General features: G+C 42.2%; 1 protein-coding gene across 3 annotated transcripts in view; it reads right to left on the bottom strand.

Annotated features, from left to right (window-relative positions):
• Positions 1-24,885, bottom strand: part of ADCY8 (adenylate cyclase 8) — a 179,694-nt gene that overhangs the window by 19,615 nt on the left and 135,194 nt on the right. For all 3 annotated transcript variants that reach the window (XM_058177076.1, XM_058177077.1, XM_058177078.1), the window contains 5 exons: positions 18,022-18,122; positions 15,482-15,683; positions 13,871-13,960; positions 11,236-11,408; positions 6,281-6,362 (listed from right to left, as the gene is read on the bottom strand). In XM_058177076.1, the coding sequence (XP_058033059.1) occupies positions 6,281-6,362; positions 11,236-11,408; positions 13,871-13,960; positions 15,482-15,683; positions 18,022-18,122 (648 nt within the window). The remainder of the gene's footprint in view (positions 1-6,280; positions 6,363-11,235; positions 11,409-13,870; positions 13,961-15,481; positions 15,684-18,021; positions 18,123-24,885) is intronic.

Here is a 24,885-nt window from a genome sequence, read left to right as displayed (position 1 = left end):
TTTAAAATTACAAATAATAATACTAATTCTATGCCAGTCCTGCGCGGAAGAATAAATACATCTTCAGCTCGCGGCGGAATGTCCGGAGATCAGGAAGTTGACGAAGTCCTGGGGGAAGCTCGTTCCAGAGGGTAGGGGCCCCCACAGAGAAGGCCCTCCCCCTGGGGGCCACCAGCCGACATTGTTTGGCTGACGGCACCCTGAGGAGGCCCTTCCTATGGGAGCGCACGGGTCGGTGGGAGGCAAACGGTGGCAGAAGGCGATCCCATAGATAACCCGGTCCTAAGCCATGGAGCGCTTTAAAGGTGGTAACCAACACCTTGAAGTGCACCCGGAAGACCACAGGCAACCAGTGCAGCTTACGCAGGAGAGGTGTTATATCTCTATCACCTGCACAGCCCTCTCTAAGCGGTTTACAGAGTCAGCCTATTGCCCCCAACAATCTGGGTCCTCATTTTACCCACTTTGGAAGGATGGAAGGCTGAGTCAACCTTGAGCCTGGTGAGATTTGAACTGCCAAATTGCAGGCAGCTGGCAGGCAGCAGAAGTGGCCTGCAGTACTGCACTCTAACCACTGCGCCACCGCGATTCATTTTAAAATGTTCCCTGGGGATAAGCTCGAGAGGAAAGGGTTAAAACTCTTCTCCCTCTCTGAAAGGATCCCGATGTGGATCAACAGGGCTGCATAGATACTTTGAAGTACATAAAATTAGGGCAGGAGTTGCACAATATGTAATTCATGTAATGTGCAGTTTGTTCTTCAGAATAGCCATCTAAGTCAAAGTTGTAAAAGACATCAAATCAATTCCAGTGTGAAGAATTATAAATGTCATTGCACCAATGATGTGTCCTTTGAATCTCTGAATGTGTAATTTAGCAAACCCTCCCCATGGGCATCATTACACTTTTACTGCACTCCATGTTAAAGTAACCTTTTGTGCTGGGGTCACGTCTTAGTTATTGGCTGGACAAAATTAGCTGAAGATAAACAAGGACTAACAACAGAATAACTGAGTTGGAAGAGATCTTGGCGGTCACAGATTAACAGAGTTGGAAGGGACCTTATAGGTCATCTAGTCCAACCCCCGCCTAAGCAGGAGACCCTACGCCATTTCTGACAAATGGCAGTCCAATCTTTTCTTAAAAGTCTCAAGTGATGAAGCTCCCACAACTTCCGAAGGCAACTTCTGTTCCATTGGTTGATGGCTCTCAATGTCAGAAAATTTTTCCTTATTTCTAGGTTGAATCTCTCCTTGTTCAGTTTCCATCTATTATTCCTTGTCTGGCCTTCGGATGCTTTGGAAAACAGCTTGACCCCTTCCTCTCTGTGGCAGCCCCTCAAATATTGGAAGACTGCTATCATGTCTCCCCTGGTCCTTCTCTTCACTAGACTAGCCTTGCCCAGTTCCTGTAACCGTTCTTCATATGTTTTAGCCTCCAGTCCCCTAATCATCCTGGTTGCTTTTCTCTGCACTTTTTCTAGAGTCTCAACATCTTTTTTATAGTGTGATGACCAAAACTGGATGCAGTGCTCTAGGTGTGGTCTTACTAGAGGCTTTATAGAGTAGTCTTAGTACCTCACTTGATCTTGATTGTATCTGTCTGTTAATACAATTTAGGATTGTATTCTAATCCAACCCCCTGCTCAAGAAAGAGACCTTTTACCATTCCAGACAAATGGCTGTCCAATCTCTCCTTAAAAACCTCCAGTGATGGAACAACTAGAATTTCTGGAGGCAAGTCGTTCCACTGATTAATTGTTCTCACTGTCAGGCAATTTCTCCTTAGTTTTAGATTGGTTCTCTCCTTGATTAGCTTCCATCCATTGCTTCTTGTCCTGCCTTCAGGTTTTTGGAGAATAGGTTAACCGTTAACCCCCATTTATTTCTGGCAGACCCTCAAATATTGGAACACTGCTACCATGTCAACCCTAGTTCTTTTTTTCACATAGCTAATTCCTGCAACTGTTCTTCTCATGTTTCATCCACCAGCTCCCTAATCATCCTTGTTGCTCTTCTCTGCAGTCTTTGTAGAATCTCAATGTATTTTTTTTTTATATCGTGGGTGCCAAAACAGGATGCAGTATTCAAAGTGTGGCCTTACCAAAGCATTATAAAGTGCTATTATCACATCACATATTATTGGGGGAGGTGGGTAATGCTTATTATATACTACCAAATGTGAAGACATTTGATCCTAAAGTTAACTGGAATTTCTGGGTATTATGGCCTTTGTCCTTCTTATATTTGATACCATCCCTTTTTCATGTTTTCATCAATTGTGTTGTAAATGTTATACCTTGATGAACGTATCTTTTCTTTTATGTACACTGAGAGCATATGCACCAAGACAAATTCCTTGTGTGTCCAATCACACTTGGCCAATAAAATTCTATTCTATTCTATTCTATTCTATTCTATTCTATTCTATTCTATTCTATTCTATTCTATTCTATGTTATATTTCTGATTCCTAAGCAGAGATAAATTACAAACATAATGCTTAATGACTATATGTCACAATAGATGTACAAAAACCTACCGTATTTTTCAGAGTATAGGACGCACCGGATTATAAGACGCGCCTTAGTTTTGGGGGAGGAAAATAAGAAAAAACTGATTGGCAGGTGGATTGCTTCCCGGAATACCCCCAAACAGCTGTTCCCAGAGGTGAATTTTAGCAACAGGTTCCTTGGTTGTGAGCTCTGTGCCTTGCTTTTTTTTTTTGCTCTTTTTTCTGCCTCTCAAACTTCTGAAACTGTTTCAGAAAAAACTTTTTTTTCTGCCTCTGAAAGCCTCCAAAACAGCTTCAGAAAAAAAGATTCTGAAGCTCTGTTTGGGGGCTCCTTTTCTGAAGCTCTGTTTGGGGGCTTCTTTTTTGAAGCTTAGTTTCTGATGCTTTTTTCAGCCTCTGAAACCTCCCTTTGAGAAGCTGGGTGAGGCTACATTCTGAGTACAAGACGCACCCAGATTTTCACCCTCTTTTTGGGGGCGAAAAGGTGTGTCTTATACTCCTAAAAATACGGGTAGGTCTAGTGCATTACGTTTTAACCATATCAACTTCCCCAAGCATGCTGACTGGGGAATTCTGGGAGTTGAAGTCCAGGCATCTTAAAGTTGCCTAGGGTGAGAAGCATGGGTCTAGTGGTTAAAGCGTTGGGCTAGGAATAGAGAAATGTGAATTGTAGTCTTGCCGTAGGCACCAAGCCAGCTGGGTGACCTTGGGCCAGTCAATCTTTCTCAGCCCTAAGAAGGAGGAAATGGCAAACCACTTGCAAAGTCTTGCCAAGAAAACTGCAGGAACCTGTCCAGACAGTTGCAAGGACTCAACATTGGCTTGAAGGTTTCCCCCACCAACACACACAATATACACACAGATACATACACACACACACACACGCACATGCGCGCGCACACACACACACACACACACACACACACACACACACACACACACTTATCAGGGAGACTCCATACCACATGAAAACTGAGTGGAAAATGCTTGTCAGGCATCCCTTGTCCAGTTCATAACTGGAATAAGTGGGGAGAAAAAAAATTATGAGATTTTCACTGAATATTTGTTCTCCCTTGGCAATTTTTTGTTGTCTAACAAATGGATAGAAAACCATCTGTCTTTACAGAGCCAAGAAATTTTTTACCAGACGCTATTTGAGATCATTATCTGCTCTTTAAACAAAGTTTAAACAAAATGAAATTTCAGTCAAGTTGAGCTTGACTTCTGGTGACTTTCATAGACCCGTCCACGTTGTTTTGTTTTGTTTTTGGCAACACAAAAGTGGTTTTCCATTATCCTTTTCTGATTCCCCCACCCTTTGTTACTTTATGTAGTTTACAAGCTTGGGACCATCCAAATATTGACCACATAAAAACCTTCTTCTGCTATTGAGATCCATTAAGGTCTAATAGATGTTGCCAGCTAGCTAAACTTCCTTCTTATCTTGTTTGTTTGGAAAAATATTGCAGGTTTATGAGTTCCTTTTTTGCTTTAGTGGAACTTGATTATGTTCCTGGACACCAGAGTGCAACAAAATGATTTTAGAAGCCTATAATATTTAAGTTCAAAAGCCTCTGCTTCTATTTCCCAACGACTGTTCAAAAGATATCTGATTTACCACGAGGCTAATGAAGTCTAATGCAGTCCTTGTTAAACATTATTATTTTTTAAATATAAATTGAGGACTTTGCAGAAGACATCATGCAGACCTATTGACTGTGCGACGAGAGACCTCTAGAAGAAATTACATTATGGTAGGGGAAAAAAAGTGCTAGTCTCAGGATTTTCTAAAAACTAATTAAATTAAAGTTTCTTACTAAGGATAAACAAACCAAAGCAGGAACAAAAATAGCGAACTGTATGAAGTACAGGGGGGAAGATTGCAACTTGAGTGGGAAGTCTAACAGTTTTGCTATCAACCCCCCTTGTGAATTAGGGGTAGGACATTTGCTCCCCCTAAGGATTGAGTCGTTCCATTTGAAAAAAGCTTTGAAAGCATAGAGCAACGTTGAGTAGCTAAAAGCGCTGATAAACCTCAGCATGGATAAGAATCTGAAAGACTCTTTAGCACCTGGTTGTTCCTCTCCTGAGAAATTCATTTCCTCCAGTTATTCTTTTTCACAAGAAGGAGAAAACGATACGAGCAAATATCTCGTTTTTACAATCATTCCCTTGGGTCAAGCAACGACATAGACCGATAAGATGTTTTTCAACCTTGGCAACTTTAAAAGGGGTGGACTCCAACTCCCAGTATTCCCCAGCCACCCCCTTAAATTGGTCAAGGTTGAGAAACACTGACATAGTAAAGCTAAAGCTAAAGGTTCCCTCTCGCACAAATGTGCTAGTCGTTCCTGACTCTAGGGGGCGATGCTCATCTCCGTTTCAAAGCTGAAGAGCCAGCACTGTCCGAAGACATCTCTGTAGTCATGTGGCCTGCATGACTAAATGCCAAAGGTGCACAGAATGCTGTTAGTTTCCCACCAAAGGCGGTCCCTAGTTTTCTACTTGCATTTTTTATGTGCTTTCGAACTGCTAGGTTGACAGAAGCTGGGACAAGTAATGGGAGCTCACCCCGTTATGCGGCACTAGGGATTCGAACCGCTGAACTGCCGACCTTTCGATTGACAAGCTCAGCATCTTAGCCGCTGAGACACCGCATCCCTTACTGCCATCCTTACCACCATCCACTAATTTTTCTGGGCAGTGATAAGGAAATCATTTGCCCTTCTTCTCGCCATACTGGTAGGTTTTTCAATTTCCTAATCTAATCCACAGCCTGAGGGAGTTCATGATGGTCTCACATCCAAAACCTGGTCAGATCCTAGCCATGACTTAATCATGTGGGCAGTGGTGGGATTCAAATAATTTAACAACTGGTTCTCTGCCCTAATGATTTCTTCCAACAACCAGTTCACCAAACTGCTCAGAAAGTTAACAACCGGTTCTCCCAAAGTGGTGCGAACTGGCTGAATCCCATCACTGCATGTGGGCCAAGTCATCATGGAGAATTGTCGACTTGGTTTTGTTTGGTTCTTACAGGATATTTTTTTCACAACCTCTTCAGCCGAAGAGGTTGCAGAAAAAATGCTTTTAAAAGGCTCTGACGATCCCAGCTGAGCCATGCGATTATCAGAGGCTTTTTTTTTACTTTTAAAAGCATTTTTTTGGCTCTTATGATCGCACGGCTCAGCTGGGCATGGGGAGGGGGAGGGATTTTTGCTACCAGTTCTCCAAATCACCTGCCGCCATTGCTACCGGATCAGACGATCCAGTCCGAACCAGGATCATTTCACCCCTGCCCCTGGGGCTTTGAGTTTAAGACCCCTGCCATATGTAATCAGATATTACTTTCCTGCAATTTTAATTTTTTAAAAAATCCCCTTTTTTACAGTTCCCTAACAGGAAATCTGCCATTCTCGTAGAATCTGTCTGCCCTGGTTTGGATTTTGCCGTCAATTTTGAATTTCCCGACCACAGCAAATTGAATAGAGACAGATCAGATAGTCTGAAACAGCTTTCTCTTTAATAATATTTTCATAGCAATAAAAAAAAAAGAGAAGCTGCATGGACCTGGCCGTGTGTTCATTTTAATTGGCCCTTTCTTTGAGGTTAATCAGGTCTTCAATTATTGAAGGTCATAAAATATTCTAGTCTGATATTTAATTATTTGCTCCAAAGGGGAGCTGTGATTGCCAGGTTCTAGCAGAGCAAGGGGAGATATTTTCTGCTGGGAATATGTGCAAATGGAAAAGAAACATTTGCCTTACCTGTTGGCCGTGATAAAACACAGCTAAGAGAAACATGGCCATGAGGAGCAAGGAAGCTTCTTTCGTTCCCAGGAAATCCGTGCTATAAAGAGAGAGAGAGAAAAAAAAGAGAATGAGGAGGCCATTAAAAAAAAAACAGAAAAGAAGAGGAAAGCTTAAACTAAAATACATTTTTTATTGTTTTGTTTTTAATTCGTCAGGTATGACAGTGGGCTGGGTGACTTTGGGCCAATCACTAGGAGACAATGAATTCTAGTCCAATCTTAGGCATGGAAGCTGGCTGGCTTACTTTGGGCCAACCACCTTCAGAAGACTGTGAGTTCTAGATCTGCCTTAGCCATGAAAGTCAGCTGGGTGACTTTGAGCCAATCAATCACCAGGAGACGGTGAGTTCTAGACCTGCCTTAGGCCTGGTCCATGGGTGGTATTCACTTATCTTCGCTACTGGTTCACAAATGTGAGCGCGCATATGCAGGACTTTCCGCACATGCGCAGAGCATCAAAAACGGGATGTGATGACGTCCAGGCGGGTGGGTGGAAGTCCCACCGCTGCTGCTACTGGTTTATCCAAACTGGATACCACCACTTGTTGTGGTCTGTCAGCAGCCTACGGAGCTGGCAACGGAGTCAGACAGCGATGAGGCTGAGGTGAGGCCAGGGCCATCGGAAAGTGAGGTGCGGACTCCAGAGCCTCCAGAGACTGATATTAGTGAGGCAGAGGAACCGGAGGAGCCTGTCCCTAATGCACGCATGAGAAGAGCTGCCAGAAGGCAAGAGCAGCTCAAGCAGAGAGGACGACTCGCGAGTAGGGCCAAGAGATGATTGGCCCCCTTCCATAAGGCTTAAAAAAGACCAGCACCAGTGTTTCAGCTTGCCAGAAAACAACGTTGTAGCTGCGTCCTCTGCTTCACGTATATCTTTGTTTGTGTGACTTCTGGACGTTTACCAGGAAGGGCCTTTGGCAGTTTGCCTAATTGGACTAAGGTTTGTGAGATAACTGAAGAATTTGTGTTTGGGAGGCATTTGTTTTACTTTGAGTTGAATGACGCTGGGAATGAAGTAATTCCCAGCTGTTTGAATAAAGTTTATTTTTCCATGGATTAAGTTTATTGCTACCTACTTGGGCCTGGGTCACACCACTGGTTTATTCATGTGTGAATGCAGGAAGGAAAGCGTCAAAGAATAGGGTATAGATTGTTTATGGAGAAGATACCAGGAAGTGGATGCATTGGTTCCCTCTCAGACGGGGTAAAATCCAACAGGTTCTGACAGGTTCTGGAGAACTGGTAGCAGAAAATTGGAGATTTTACAGTATCCTTTCCCTACAGTGGGGAGGGAATGGGGATTTTGCAGTAACCTTCCCCTGCAGTAGAGAGGGAATAGGGATTTTACAGTAACTTTTCCCTGGAGTGGGGAGGGAATGGGGATTTTGCAGTAACCTTTCCCTGGAGTGGGGAGGGAATGGGGATTTTGCAGTAACCTTTCCCTGGAGTGGGGAGGGAATAGGCATTTTGCAGTAACCTTTCCCTGGAGTGGGGAGGGAATGGAGATTTTACAATATCCGTCCCCTGCCACGCCCACCAAGCCATGCCATGGTCACCAAGCCACGCCCACCAAGCCACGCCCACAGAACCAGTAGTAAAAAAAATTGAATCCTACCACTGTCTGGCATGCTAGGTTTCTACATGCAAGGAAATAATCTACCCCCCCAAAAAAGTGCGCTAAGATGCTGTGCATATCACCATGCAATTATTCCGCAGCCTCTTCTTATTTCTTCAGAACAATGGAACAAAAATAGCCTCGACCAGCAGAGAGCCTTACCTGAATCATCTCATCCCTAGACAAGATAATTCTGCAAAGATGCTAGAAATATCTCATCAGCTGGAAAAAATATGGGCAGAAATGAAAGGAGAAAGTCTTTATAATGGCTCCTCAAAGAGGAAAACAACATCACGGCTGGTTTGATGTGTCAATCTTTTATTGTCAGGGGCTTTTCATTGAGTCTCATCTCAACGGAAACATGGAATTGGAGATAGTTTTTTTTTTAGCATCAGGTGGAAAACCAGGACAGGTTTTCCAACTCCATTGTTCTGTTATACTGCAAATAAATAGAGTCTGAGAGCAGTGGCGAAATCCAAATATTTTTACTACCCGTTCTGTGGGTGTGGCTTGCTGGGCATGGTGTGGCTTGGTGGGCGTGGCATGGTGGGCATGGCAGGGGAAGGATACTGCAAAATCCCCATTCCCACCCCGCTCCAGGGGAAGAATACTGCAAAATCCCCATTCCCTCCCCACTCCAGGGGAAGGATACTGCAAAATCCCCATTCCCTCCCCACTCCTGGGGGAAGGATACTGCAATATCCCCATTCCCTCCCCACTCCTGGGGGAAGGATAGTACAATATCCCCATTCCCTCCCCATTCCTGGGGGAAGGATATTGCAAAATCCCCATTCCCTCCCCACTCCTGGGGGAAGGATACTGCAAAATCCCCATTCCCTCCCTACTCCTGGGGGAAGGATACTGCAAAATCCCCATTCCCTCCCCACTCCTGGGGGAAGGATACTGCAAAATCCCCATTCCCTCCCCACTCCTGGGGGAAGGATACTGCAAAATCCCCATTCCCTCCCCACTCCTGGGGGAAGGATATTGCAAAATCCCCATTCCCTCTCTACTCCTGGGGGAAGGATAGTGCAAAATCCCCATTCCCTCCCCACTCCTGGGGGAAGGATAGTGCAAAATCCCCATTCCCTCCCCACTCCTGGGGGAAGGATATTGCAAAATCCCCATTCCCTCTCCACTCCTGGGGGAAGGATACTGCAAAATCCCCATTCCCTCCCCACTCCTGGGGGAAGGATACTGCAACATCCCCATTCCCTCCCCACTCCTGGGGGAAGGATACTGCAAAATCCCCATTCCCTCCCCACTCCTGGGGGAAGGATACTGCAAAATCTCCATTCCCACTCCACTCCAGGGGAAGGATTTTGCAAAATCCCCATTCCCTCCCCATTCCTGGGGGAAGGATATTGCAAAATCTCCATTCCCCCCCTACTATAGCCATCCAGAGGTGGTATTTGCCGGTTCTCCGAACTACTCAAATTCCTTTCCCACTCCAGGGGAAAGGTACTGCAAAATCCCCATTTCCTCCTGATCAGCTGGGACTTGGGAGGCAAAGAATAAATGGGGGCGGGGCCAGTCAGAGGTGGTATTTACCGGTTCTCCGAACTACTTAAAATTTCGGCTACCGTTTCTCCAGAACTGGTCAGAACCTGCTGAAACCCACCTCTAATGCCAGATGCCACTCCTCTCTGGAAGGATTACTGTAATGTAATTGATGTAGCTGGAAGGCATTTGACTCCAGCCAGCTGTCATGAAAATGACTGACAAGCTGGGGGATTTGGAAAATTGTAGCAACTCTATTTTTGATAGTTGCATTTTACTGTGAGGGACTATTTTATATAAGGAATATGATGCAGAGCAGAGGAACATCCATTCAGGGTTGTTATTTACTTTTTAAATGTATATGCCACCTATCCCACTATCTAAAGTGCCCCTGTGTGGCTAAATCTTTGTTAAAGGGGTCCAATTAAAAACAGTTATGCCCAGTTAAGCTGCAATTCGGTGTAATGGTTAAAGTCGCTGGATTAGAACCAGGAGACTGTGAGTTCTAGTCCCTCCGTAGGCATGAAAGTGTCAGGGTTTCCTATCCCCCCCCGGCCTATGGTAACTCGAGAGCAGCCCAGATATGCTTTGCGAGTTGACAGAAAGGTGGATGGGTAACTTTGGGCCAATCATCACGAGTCTGTGAGTTCTAGTCCCTTCTTAGACATGAAAGCTAGCGGAATGAATTTGGGCCAATCATCAGGTGATTGTGAGTTCTAGTCCCGCCTTAGGCATGAAAAGCTGGATGGGTGATTCTGGGCCAATCATCAGGAGATTGTGAGTTCTAGGCCCGCCTTAGGCATGAAAAGTTGGATGGGTGAATCTGGGCCAATCATCAGGAGATTGTGAGTTCTAGGCCCGCCTTAGGCATGGAAAGCTGGATGGGTGATTCTGGGCCAATCATCAGGAGATTGTGAGTTCTAGGCCCGCCTTAGGCATGAAAAGTTGGATGGGTGATTCTGGGCCAATCATCAGGAGACTGTGAGTTCTAGGCCCGCCTTAGGCATGGAAAGCTGGATGGGTGATTCTGGGCCAATCACCAGGAGATTGTGAGTTTTAGGCCCGCTTTAGGCATGAAAAGTTGGATGGGTGATTCTGGGCCAATCATCAGGAGACTGTGAGTTCTAGGCCCGCCTTAGGGATGAAAAATTGGATGGGAGAATCTGGGCCAATCACCAGGAGACTGTGAGTTCTAGGCCTGCCTTAGACATGAAAAGTTGGATGGGTGAATCTGGGCCAGTCATCAGGTTGATTGTGAGTTCTAGTCCCTTCTTAGGCATGAAAGCTAGCTGGATGAATTTGGGCCAATCACCAGGTGACTGTGAGTTCTAGTTCCACCTTTCCCACTTGATAAAAAGTGTCTACAAAAGAGATTTGAAACAAGATGGATCGATGACATCAGCAAGTATTGTGGGCCCAATTGGCAAAAAGAAAGCCTAGGACTGTATTGGTTGGGAACATACGGAAGACGCCTTCATCCCACAGCGGATAGACAATGGCTAAAATGATGATGATGAATGATGATGATGATGATGGGTTCCATCTGAAAGTCAGCTGGATGATTTGGGGCCAATCATCAGGCGATTGTGAATTTTAATCCTGCCTTTGGCCTGACAGCTACTGGATGACTTTGGGCCAATCCCTCTCTCTTGACCTAGCCTGCTTCACGGGGTTGTGGGGGAAATAGGAGGAGCAAGCAGTATTAGATATGTTTGCCCTCTTGAGTTATTTATAAAAAAACAATAAAGGCGGGATAAAGATCTAACGAATAAACAAATAAGTAAAGAAAGACTTACTCTCCATTATGATTGATGTCATCGTACTGGAGAAACAGGGAAGCATAAATGGTCTCAGTCAGGAAGCAGTAGATTGCAATCATGATGAGAAGCACAGCTAATTTAAGGACCGAATTGAGACGGAGAAACACGGCACAGGTCACCATTGCCAGGATACCAGTAAAGACGAAATACTTTATAAAGAAAATTGGGAGAAACATCAGCTTTTAGCTCAGCGACCTAAACTAATGTATTCAGAATCTCATATAGAACCATGTAAGTCCTTCAAGTATTGGATAACGGATATTACATCTCTCCTAAGTCTTCTCTTTGTTAGCCAGAGCAATAGCGCTTAGACTTATATGCCGCTTCACAGTGCTTTTACAGCACTCTCTAAGCAGTTTACAGAGTCAGCGTATTGCCCTGGAACCATCTGGGTCTTCATTTTAGTGACCTTGGAAGGATGGAAGGCTGAGTCAACTTTGAGCCTGGTGAGATTTGAACTGCCACACTGCTGGCAATCGGCATTCCGCAGAATTAGCCTGCAATACTGCATTCTAACCATTGCACCACCAATGGCTCATGTTAGGCTAAACATACCTAGTTCACTTAGCCATTCATCTTATAATCTAACATCGAGACCCTTTATCAACTTCATTACTCTTTTCTGCACTCTTTCTGGGGCCTCATAATAAAAAGCAACTTTGTTAGACTAAATTAGACTTTGCAGGAAAAAAATACAGAGGGATTTCCTCCGCTAACATATATGTCTGTGGAGATTCTCAGTCATCCATGTCATGGTTGTCCCAAAGGTGCTTTTTCAAGAGGCAATTGGACTTTCTGGTTTTTCTTTGAAGACGTTTCGCTTCTTATCCAAAAAGCTTCTTCGGTTCTGGCTGGAAGTCAGAGCTCAGAAGCGAAACGTCTTCAAAGAAAAACCAGAAAGTCCAGTCGCCTCTTGAAAAAACACTTCTGGGTCTGCTAACATATACATGTACAACAGCTGAAGACTTTTTGAGAGCTCTTGAGAATGTACGAATGTGCTGAAGTTTTTTATTTATTTTATTTATTTTGATTTATTTATTTTGTGAACCATATATAAGATAACAGGTATAAACATAATTTGGATACATGAAAAGAGTAAGTAAAAAGGAATATTAGGACAGGGACGGTAGGCACGTAGGTGCGCTTATGCACGCCCCTTACAGACCTCATAGGAGTGGGGTGAGGTCAACAGTAGACAGTTTAAGCTTAAAGTTTTGGGGGTTTGGGGAAGAAACTACAGAGTCAGGTAGTGCATTCCAGGCATTGACCACTCTGTTACTGAAGTCATATTTTCTGCAATTGAGTTTGGAGCGGTTTACCTTGAGTTTGTATCTCTTATTTGCTCGTGTATTGTTGTGGTTGAAGCTGAAGTAGTCATTGACAGGTAGGACATTGTGGTAGATAATTTTATGTACTGTCAGGCCTGGAAACCATACTAGGCCTTAGGTTTCCAGACGCTGCCACATTTTTCCCCTGAGGGGAAGAAGGGGGGTTGAGGGGTATGGTAACATTCTTCAAGCGGTCAAGGTCGGATTGTGTTCACATCTGCAGAATGAGGGCAAGAAGAGGTTTCAAATAAAGTGGAAGGACGTTGGACCATGTGACCAGCAAAGGGGTTAGGGGGGTGGGACTCTTGGGGTTTGTATAACTGGGAAAAAAATCCGGAAGTTCAGTTTTGGAATTTCACTCATCGTGTGCCAGTTTCCTTATGCTAGTAAAGAACTCTGAAAGACAATGGCTTCTGAGTTTTTTTTATGCAGAGGAGGTTTTTCTGAAACCTTGACATGTACTATGCTTAGGTCAGACTGAAGTCGGCGTAGTTCTAAGTCGCCCTCAAAGTCAACTGCCAGAAGGCCTTCTACCACAATGGGCTTATTGACCACTGACAATCTGTTTTTTCACTCTTACATAGGGGAATTATATAGGGGAAATTCCTGAATTTTAAGATTGGAATATCCTGTTCTTGCCCACTTTCTGTTTTGGACCATACTCCCTATATATCCTGGCAGTAGACCATGCATACTCCAGAACATCTGGAGAGCATCAGGATGCAAATGGCTGAGTTAGAGACAGTTTGGAAGGGTTCTTTCAAACCCACTTGAAATGAAGCAACTTGATATGGGTAGTCCTCGACTTATGACCGCCATTGAGCCCCAAATTTATGTTGTTACGTGAGACATTCGTTAAGTGAGTTTTGCCCCATTTCACGGCCTTTCTTGCCACGGTTGTTAGGTGAATCTGGCTTCTCCAGTTGATTTTGCTCGTCAGAAAGTCACAAAAGGGAATCAGGTGTCCCCCGGGACACTGAAACCGTCATAAATATGGATTTGTTGCCAAGCAACTTAATTTTGATCACGCAACCATGGGAATGCTACAACGCTTATAAGTGTTACAATGGCCATAAATCCCTTTTTTTCAGTGCCGTTGTAACTTCGAACGGTCACTAAATGAACTGTTGTAAGTCGAGAACTACCTGTAGTTTACAGCGTCACTGAAATAAAACTTTGCTTTGAAGGTTCACATCATCCCACAGTTTGTTATCGGCCATCATTGCCTAGCCTAACATATTGTGTTGGCTTTTCTCTGGGCAAAATGATATGCTTAGGATTACCTCTGGATATGAGCAAATATCTGTAAAATATACCGAAGAGTTGAAAGTTTGATTCTTAAAAGGCAGTTGTTTGTCCAAGTCACACCAGAGCTGTGGATGAAGAAAAGAAAGACGAGTAAGAAAAACAGTGCAATTGTTTTGTAGAGTCTGTGTTGAGAAATGTAGGAATGAGAATACTTGATTGGGGGGAGAAGAAGGAGGAGGAGGAAGAGGAGGAGGAGGAGGAGGAGGAAGAAGAAGAAGAAGAAGAAGAAGAGGAGGAGGAGGAGGAGGAGGAGGAGGAGGAGGAGGAGGAGGAGGAGGAGGAAGAGGAGGAGGAGGAGGAGGAGGAAGAAGAAGAAGAAGAAGAAGAGGAGGAGGAGGAGGAGGAGGAGGAGGAGGAGAAGAAGAAGAAGAAGAAGAAGAAGAAGAAGAAGAAGAAGAAGAAGAAGAAGAAGAAGAAGAAGAAGAAGAAGAAGAAGAAGAAGAAGAAGAAGAAGAAGAAGAAGACGACGACATTAGTGTTAATGCTTCCAACTGGGAGAATACTCTGGAATAAAAAACCACTTAAGAAAAAGCAGAAAAATAACCCTGTATTTTTTTTGAGAAGTCATATACTGAGGGCAATAGCGAGCAACTCTTTTGAAAGGATGAAGAATCTGTAGTGCATGGGTTTACAAGATGTTTCCATTGGAAGCCATATTAAAAGCATCAGCCACTCAAGCATATTAGAAAGCAAATCAGACAGTTCCCAGTTTCTTTCCTCCCTGTGGGAATTTTATGAGGGTCACAGACAACCTCTCCATGCTGTATGGTTCTAGGACTGGAATTCCCCACCTTGTATTACGCCAGATTTCTATTTTACTATTTCAAATATAGATAGATAGATAGATAGATAGATAGATAGATAGATAGATAGATAGATAGATAGACAGATAGATAGATAGATGGATGGATGTAGATATAGAGATAGAAATAGAGATATAAAGAGTGTTTTGCTTTAAGCCACACTCTTTTGTGAAATGGGTGGCCATAGAAATACGATAGATGATAAATAGATGATGGATGGATAGATAGATAGATAGATAGATAGACAGATAGATGATAAATAGATGCTAGATACAGATGATTGATAGATAAAATATGATTGATAGCTGATAGATACAGGTGATTGATATATAAATGCTAAATGATTGCTAGATGATGATGGTGATGATAATGAACAGATAGACTAAATAATCTGGGGTTTGATTTCCTTCCTTCCTTCCTTCCTTCCTTCCTTCCTTCCTTCCTTCCTTCCTTCCTTCCTTCCTTCCTTCCTTCCTTCCTTTCTCCCTCCCTCCCTCCCTCCCTCCCTCCCTCCTTTCACTTTCCAGAGGGAGTATATTTAAATGCTTTCAAGAGCAAAATATCAGAAGCTACTATTCTGGGAAATCAGCTTTCTCCAATCTTTCACTTTGCAGATTTTTGGGTTGTAGCTCTCATCATAGCCAGCCAGAATATTATGAAAGTACCAATAGAACAGAATTATTTGTAGCTCAGACTTCACAGTAAAGTGGCTTTTAATAACTAGTTTATGCTTTTTCTGCTCCCTTCTCCATTCAGACAACCTTTCCCTTTTGAAATACTTACAATATTGATGATGGCTCCCAAGAAATTAATCATAATTGAGGCAAATATGATGACATTTCGGGCCAGGTAGGTCTCATTAATCCAGCAGCAAGTTTTCCGGAGCACCAGGGGTAAGCATTTGTAATCCTCTGCAGTGGTTATCAGCACGAGAGATGAATGTAATATAATTAGAATTGAAAACTGGACAATCATTGGAATCATTCTGGAGAAGAAAGACAGACGCACGTCCTTAGAAGACAGAAAAACAGCCTTCTCCTGCATTTATAGGAAGAATAAAATCTAACGTTTCAGGTCTTCATTAAATCTTCTAATTTCATGTTCTCAGGACAGGTCATCCTGGAGAATGTCTACCCAGGTGGTCCTTAGGAGTTGATGCCAACTTAATAGCACTTAATCAATTCATTTTTATTATTGTGCATATGCATGCAATATACTTGTAGATGTAGGAGAGGAGCAGGCAGAGCTGGGGGGGGGAGTTAAGTGTGTGATCAGCCTAGAATTGCCATGTTGCCACAAACGGTCCACACCTCTTGAATTCCATTGACCCGAATCTACTGCCAATTTAGTATTGAACTTTAGTTGACTACATTCTTGTGTACAGGCAATACATTTTAACATATGGTCTGATCCTGACTGCAGGGGACCCATGCAGATATAACCTGTTCTTATATGACAGGATGACTAAAACAGTGCTTCTCTAAGACATTGTACTGCAAACTAGGGCATACAAAACAATACATACAATACAAAATTCTTGAATACAACTCGTCTGCCTGGAATCCACACTATATATCGGACATTAATACAATTGAGCAGGTCCAGAAGTATTTCACGAAAAGACTCCTCCACTCCTCTGCTCACAATAGAATCCCTTACGCCACCAGGCTTGACATTTTGGGCTTGGACAACCTAGAACTACGCTGCCTATGGTCTGACCTAAGCATAGTACACAAAATTGTCCACTACAATGTCCTACCTGTCAATGACTACTTCAGCTTCAACTGCAATAATACATGGTCAAACAATAGATACAAACTCAAGGTAAACCACTCCAAACTCAATTGCAGAAAATACAACTTCAGCAACAGAGTGGTCAATGCCTGGAATGCACTACCTGACTCTGTGGTTTCTTCCCCAAACCCCCAAAACTTTAAGCTTAAACTGTCTACTGTTGACCTCACCCCATTCCTAAAAGGTCTGTAAGAGGCGTGCATAAGAGCACCAGTGTGCCTACTATCCCTGTCCTACTGTCCTCATTTATTTGTACTCATTTCCTATGTTCATGTCCATGTTTATACTTATACCTGTTTTCTTATACATGTTTGACAAACTAAATAAATAAAAAAATGAAGTATATACACAAAGAGAAACATTACAAAATAAACATAATACTGCTTTAGAACGAAGATGAACTTTGGGGTGCTAGCCAATAGACCCCGCTCCTGGCAACTTTTTTGAAGCTTACTAAAACCATCTTTGTACTGTTGTGTACCTCTAAGCCAGTCCTAACTTTTGACGACCCCATGGATAAGTTCATGGAGTCTTCTCAGCCTGGACCCCATGGATAATTTCATGGAGTCTGCTCTGTTCTCACTGACACTGAGATGGAACGGAAGTTGCCTTTGGAAGTTGTGGGAGCTTCATCACTGGAGGCTCTCAAGAAGAGATTGAACTGCCATTTGTCAGAAATGGTGTAGGGTCTCCTGCTTGAGTGGGGAAGGGTTGGACTAGATGACCTTCCAACTCTGTTGACCTTCCAACTCTGTTGATCTGTATCTTTATCTTCAGATGTGGTGTGCCACTGACTTCTTTCGAGAATGGATGGACATCAGAGTCATCAAACTGGCTTCATTTCTCAGTTTCTAGCATGGTGCCTTTAACATGGCTTAGGGCCAGGGTACTTACGGGACCGCCTACTGTTACCCCACGCCTCCCACCGACCCGTACGCTCACACAGAGAGGGACTTCTCAGGGTGCCATCCGCCAAGCAATGTCGGCTGGCAGCCCCCAGGGGAAGGTCCTTCTCTGTGTCAATTGCCTGACCTCCGGACCTTTCGCCGCGAGCTGAAGATGTATTTGTTTATTCGCGCGGGACTGGCTTAAATTTTAAATTTTAATATTTTAATAGGGATTGAATTTTAATTTATATTTAATATAAATTTTAGGGGGTTTTAGGTCTAAATGTTTTAAATTTTGCCAATTATATAATAAGTTTTTTAATTTCTGTTTTAATTGTAAATTGTCACTTTTATATTAGCTGTGAACCGCCCTGAGTCCTTCGGGAGAAGGGCGATATAAAAATCTAATAAATAATAATAATAATAAAATAATAATAATAATAATAATAATAATAATAATAATAATAATAATAATAATAATAACCGCTACACCAAACTGCCCTCACTGCAATCACTACAAAGAGGTGCTAACTGCTAAACTATCTTTTGCAGGAACCCAGTTTTCCGATGCTATAGAAACCGCCATAAAATAGAAAGTTTATCCCAACTCCGATTAATCTCCCCATTCCAAACCAAACTCACCTCGAAGACGGAAGTAGACTTTGGATGGCGGTGATAAATACCAGGACAATCAATGCACACACCAAGTTTGACTTGAACACCTCATCCCTCATTTGGGAGTACTGAAATAGAAAACAGAACACAAAAGGGAATCAAGTAAGTGACGTTTCTAAATTAACTCTAGAAACAGAGCAAGGCACATATAGGAGGCTTCTGAGAAACTAGCAAACACAGCTCAGTAAAGGAAGCCCGCTGCTGGGATAAGTATTCAGTATATTAATAAATGAGAATATTTATGAAATGGTGGTAGACTTTAGGAGAAACCCTTCCATACTTCCACCTCTCACAATACTTGACAACACAGTATCAACAGTAGAAACCTTCAAATTTCTGGGTTCTATCATATCGCAAGATCTCAAATGGACAGCTAACATCAAAAACATCATTAAAAAAGGACAACAAAGAATGTTCTTTCTGCGCCAACTCAGTAAGCTCAAACTGCCCAAGGAGCTGCTGATCCAATTCTACAGAGGAATTATTGAGTCTGTCATTTGCACCTCTATAACTGTCTGGTTCGGTGCTGCAACCCAACAAGAAAAACACAGACTTCAGAGGATAATTAGAACTGCAGAAAAAATAATTGCTACCAACCTGCCTTCCATTGAGGACCTGTATACTGCACGAATCAAGAAGAGGGCCGTGAAAATATTTGCAGATCCCTCGCATCCTGGACATAAACTGTTTCAACTCCTACCCTCAAAACGACGCTATAGAACACTGCACACCAGAACAACTAGACACAAGAACAGTTTTTTCCCGAAGGCCATCACTCTGCTAAACGAATAATTCCCTCAACACTGTCAGACTATTTACTGAATCTGCACTACTATTAATCGTTTCATAGTTCCCATCACCAATCTCTTTCCACTTATGACTTTATGACTATAACTTGTTGCTGGCAATCCTTATGATTTACATTGATATATTGATCATCAATTGTGTTGTAAATGTTGTACCTTGATGAACGTATCTTTTCTTTTATGTACATTGAGAGCATATGCACCAAGACAAATTCCTTGTGTGTCCAATCACACTTGGCCAATAAAAAAAATAAAAAATTCTATTCTATTTGTAGCTCAGGGTTGGAATGGGAGGGGGGGGATCTTTTGTGCTCTCTGAACTTTGTTGTTTTCTTTCAGACATTTCATTACCCAACTGAAGGTTACCCAACTAAGTATGAACTGACATGGTGATAATTTTGGTCTATCTCGTTTTTTCTACATGTTTCACTTTTCTTCTTTGAACTGTAACTGCTATTCTAATAGCAAATCCTTCATTAAAAGTAATTGCATTACATTCTTGATTAAATTATCTTTCCATTGATATATAATTTTATGGTACTACTAAAAAAAAAAAGTGGTGTTATTAGCTAGTTTTCGAAAATACACTTTTCCCAAAAGGTTTCCACAATTGACCACTACTGTGGTTGGATATGTAGCACTGATTCGTTAGAATAGTACATATCATGCCCTTGTTGCAATATTCCTCTCTTTAGGTATTATTATCAGGCCCCAAACCATGAATGACAAGTAGTGATTCTCTCAAGCTTCCTTTTGCTATTGTTTCACACCTGTAGAAAAAAAAATCCTGCCAGACTGAGGACTCTACTAGCTGCATAAATTAGGTGAACTATTATGGAGGAGCTGTCTTCACCCTCTTTCTGGGCAACATCATCAGAACTAGTAAGGAGTGGGTTAACTCTCAGTTTATATTCTAGCGGCTGTTTATATTCTAGCTACTAGAATATAAACTGAGAGCAAGCCCCACTCCTTACTAGCACTGATGATGTTACCTAGTTGGGTAATGAAATGTCTGAAAGAAAACAACTAAGCTCAGAGAGCACCAAGCACCTACCCATATTGTTTAACATCCATACAAAGAAATAGCCCATCAAAACAAACATGCTTGCAAAACCCATTAAAGAATTGTGCACCCGCAAGCCCAGGAGAGCAGTCATTCCACCTTTGCGCTGGAGTTTTACTAAGATGGCTTTGTCACCTAATCAGGTGCACATTTTTTAAAGGATGGGTGGCCCCATTGAAGGGAAATGGTGATCTAGAAATGCAGTGAGATAAGTAGGAAGGAGTGCATCTAATGGGAATATCCTTAGGAGCTTGCTTGGATACTGCAGTCTCATTTTAAACAACAACATATATTTTAAGAAGATACTTGGTTGATACCTAGGATGCTGGCAGCAACCCGTATCAACCATTAGCACCAGTCAATGGTATTTGTGACACATTTTTAATCATGTTAAATGAATAAGTTAATAATAATAATAATAATAATAATAATAATAATAATAATAATAGGTACTTGGTTGATACCTAGGACGCTGGCAGCAACCCGTATCAACCATTAGCACCAGTCAATGGTATTTGTGATGCATTTTTAATCATGTTAAATGAATAAGTTAATAATAATAATAACAACAACAACAACAACAACAACAACAATAATAATAATAATAATAATAATAATAGGTACTTGGTTGATACCTAGGACGCTGGCAGCAACCCGTATCAACCATTAGCACCAGTCAATGGTATTTGTGATGCATTTTTAATCATGTTAAATGAATAAGTTAATAATAATAATAATAATAATAATAATAATAATAATAATAATAATAATAATAATAATAATAGGTACTTGGTTGATACCTAGGACGCTGGCAGCAACCCGTATCAACCATTAGCACCAGTCAATGGTATTTGTGATGCATTTTTAATCATGTTAAATGAATAAGTTAATAATAATAATAATAATAATAATAATAATAATAATAATAATAATAATAATAATAATAATAATAATAATAGGTACTTGGTTGATACCTAGGACGCTGGCAGCAACCCGTATCAACCATTAGCACCAGTCAATGGTATTTGTGATGCATTTTTAATCATGTTAAATGAATAAGTTAATAATAATAATAATAATAATAATAATAATAATAATAATAATAATAATAATAATAATAATAATAATAATAATAATAATAATAATAATAATAATAGGTACTTGGTTGATACCTAGGACGCTGGCAGCAACCCGTATCAACCATTAGCACCAGTCAATGGTATTTGTGATGCATTTCTGAATATTCAGTTGACTGAGTTTCATGTTTAATGAATAAAGAAAATGGCATGCTTGCGCATGTGAGGACCAGATTAACCAGAAGATAATCGCTTGCATGTGTGCACCGGGTGGCTACTCTTCCGGCTTCTGACATGTGCATTCATGCACGCGCTCCCATTTCGGCACTCAATGCCGAAAAGGTTTGCCAACACTGGCCTAGATTGTTGGAAAAAACTCAACGCATAGCAAAAGACAACACCAGCTAAACAACTGGCAGCTGCATGTCACACTGCTGGCCTCAAACATCTCAAACTGATCCTGCCAAGACTGCAGACATAACCCTTGTAACACTTACGACTGATCATTTAAGTGACTATTCAAAGTTATGATGGACTTATGACTCAGTTTTGAAGTTCCAAAGTTGAGTCCCTCCCCTCCCCCCCCATGCAGTCACATGGCTCCATTCTGGTTGCTTGGCAACCGGCCCTCATTTATGGCTATTTGCAGCATCTCATGGTCACATGACCACAATTTACAGTGTTTTTGCCAAAAAGAAAAAAAACAACAACAACCAGCACCGACTTCCCACTGTCATTAAAAATGGGACCACAAAACAACGGATTTGCTTTATGACTGTAGCATTCACTTAATGAGTGTCGCAGCAAAGGACATAAAATCAGGTCAGTCCCAATCATCACGACTTACAGCGGTGATGGGCAGGCTCCATTACGGTCATACATCAAGGAGTATCTGTACACAATTACAGCAGTAGCCCACTAGATCAGGGGTCTCCAACCTTGGCAACTTGAAGATTTGTGGACTGCAACTCCCAGAATTCCTCAGCCAGCAAAGCAAAGGAGGAACTCTGGGAGTTGAAGTCCACAAGTCTTGAAGTTGCCAAGGTTGGAGACCCCTGCACTAGATTGTGACTGTAGTGTCTTGAAAAATTAGGTCTATCTGGGTTTCACAAGCTTGTTTAGCTACTGAATCATCCATTGCAGTCATTAAGGGTGGAGTACCAATCTTTTTGAACTGCTGAACACTTTCACGCTGTTGAGAAGATATACAGATGGATGGATGGATTGATGGATGAATAGACAGATATACATAGCTTGATAGATGATAGAGATATATAGATTGAGATAGATCAATACATCTATCATTTTGGTAGATATATAATATAATATAATATAACAGCAGAGTTGGAAGGGACCTTGGAGGCCTTCTAGTCCAACCCCCTGCCCAGGCAGGAAACCCTACACCATCTCAGACAGATGGTTATCCAACATTTTCTTAAAAACTTCCAGTGTTGGAGCATCCACAACTTCTGCAGGCAAGTCGTTCCACTTATTAATTGTTCTAACTGCCAGGAAATTTCTCCTTAGTTCTAAGTTGCTTCTTTCCTTGATCAGTTTCCACCCATTGCTTCTTGTTCTACCCTCAGGTGCTTTGGAGAATAGTTTGACTCCCTCTTCTTTGTGGCAGCCCCTGAGATATCGGAACACTGCCATCATGTCTCCCCTAGTCCTTCTTTTCATTAAACTAGGCATACGGAGTTCCTGCAACCGTTCTACATATGTTTTAGCCTCCAGTCCCCTAATCATATTTGTTGCTCTTCTCTGCACTCTTTCTAGAGTCTCAACATCCATAGCTTACATACATACATACATAGCTCAACATCCATAGCTTGATAGATGATAGAGATACATAGATTGAGATAGATCAATACATCTATCATTCTGGTAGATAGATACATAGATTGATCAATCCATAGACAGACAGCTGACAGAACAGAACAAGGGCAGTTTGTGAAATGCACAAGGAGAATGAACTGATCTCCATATTCAAAACGCTTCTCTTCTATGTATTTAGAAGAGAGAGAGACAAGGGCTAAAGGCCAGGTTGTGTGTGTGTGTGTGTGTGTGTGAGAGAGAAAATCAGGATGGGCTGGGGCCACTTCCACACACCAAACACTGAACGTGAGGAGTACATGCAGTGAAGATTACAACGGCTATCAAAACGCCGTCTCCTGCCTCCCCTGCGCAAATTTTGTTTTGATCTAAAAATAAGCCTCCCGAGAGCTGTTGTGACAGAACGTTCACCCCATCAGCCTTTCAGCTGATACTTTTTACCTTTAAAAAAAAAAATAAACAACGTTCTCGCTTAGCAATAGAAATTTTGGGCTCAATTGTGGTTGTACGTTGAGGACTATCTGTAAAACTCAAGGCTCATAACTTACAAGAGAACATAGTAGCAACCTGGGGCGGTGGGAAGGTTATTTTCCTAACACCTTGATATCTCTTTACCTGATCAGAAGGAGAATTAGAATCTTAGAATCTAAAATTCTAAGATCTTAGAATCTAAGATTCTAATCTCTGGGCCTCTGGTGGCTCAGCAGACTAAGTCTGTCTGTTATTAACATAGCTGCTTGCAATTACTGCAAGTTCAAGTCCCACCAGGCCCAAGGTTGACTCAGCCTTCCATCCTTTATAAGGTAGGTAAAATGAGGATCCAGATTGTTGGGGGCAATAAAGTTGACTTTGTATATAATATACAAATGGATGAAGACTCTTGCTTAACACAGTGTAAGCCGCCCTGAGTCTTTGGAGAAGGGCGGGATATAAATTCAAATAAAAAAAATATCTTAGAATCTTAGAATAACAGAGTTGGAAGGGACTTTGGAGGTCATCTAGTCCAACCCCCTGCTTAGGCAGGAAACCCTACACCACTTCAGACAAATGGTTATCCAACATTTTCTTAAAAACTTCCAGTGTTGGAGGACCCACAACTTCTAAAGACAAGTTGTTCCACTGATTAATTGTTCTGTCAGGAAATTTCTCCTTAGTTCTAGGTTGGTTCTTCTTTGGGGCAGCCCCTGAGATATCAGAATACTGCTATCATGTCTCCCTAGTCCTTCTTTTCATCAGACTAGACATATCCAGTTCCAGCAACAGTTCTTTGTATGTTTTAGCCTCCAGTCCCCTAATCATCTTCGTTGCTCTTCTCTGTACTTTTTCTAGAGTCTCCACATCTTTTTTACATCGTGGCAACCAAAACTGAATGCACTATTCCAAATTCCATTAAGCCCTGCTCTCCTTCTTGGGTTGATGTGCATTTCAGGAGGGAAAGGTGAAACAAAGGGTAGGAGGATAATGGCAAGAATGGTCTTGTGGCATAAATTAGGCCGAAATCTTCCAACCAAGAGCTGGTTCTGTTCTATAATTTAGGGTCTTGGCATGTTGCTTGTATGTCTTCATGGAATCAGGAGAAGCTTCCCAAAGAAGAGAATTACAAAGCTGGAAGCTAAAACATATGAAGAATGGTTGCAGGAAGTGGATAGGTTTAGTTTAGGGAAAAGAAGGATGACATGATAGCAGTGTTCTAATATATGAGGGGCTGCCATAAAGAAGATGGGGTCAACCTATTTGCCAAAGGTGACCTGAAGGCAATGCAAGAAGCAGTAGTTGAAAACTAATGTAGGAGAGAAGCTACTCTAAAACTAAGGAGAAATGTCCCAACAGTGAGAATGTTGTGGCTCCCGCTCCCGAACCTGGCCCCATGCCCGAAAGTGACTCGGAGCCGGGCCTGCTGCCAGAAAGTGACTTGGACAGTGAGGGGGAAGGGCCATCAGGACTTACCTTGGAAGCACCGCCCTCCCTGGATCAGCTCCAGGAGCCAGAAGCAGGCCAAGCGAAAGGGATAACGAGGCCTCCTTCTCCTGACTCTTTCCCCCCCCCCACAGGC

The sequence above is a fragment of the Ahaetulla prasina genome, chromosome 3 (genome assembly GCF_028640845.1).
Source record: "Ahaetulla prasina isolate Xishuangbanna chromosome 3, ASM2864084v1, whole genome shotgun sequence".
Taxonomy (NCBI): Eukaryota; Metazoa; Chordata; class Lepidosauria; order Squamata; family Colubridae; genus Ahaetulla; species Ahaetulla prasina.
Note: the sequence above shows the minus strand (reverse complement) of the source record. Positions and strands in the feature narration are given on the sequence as shown.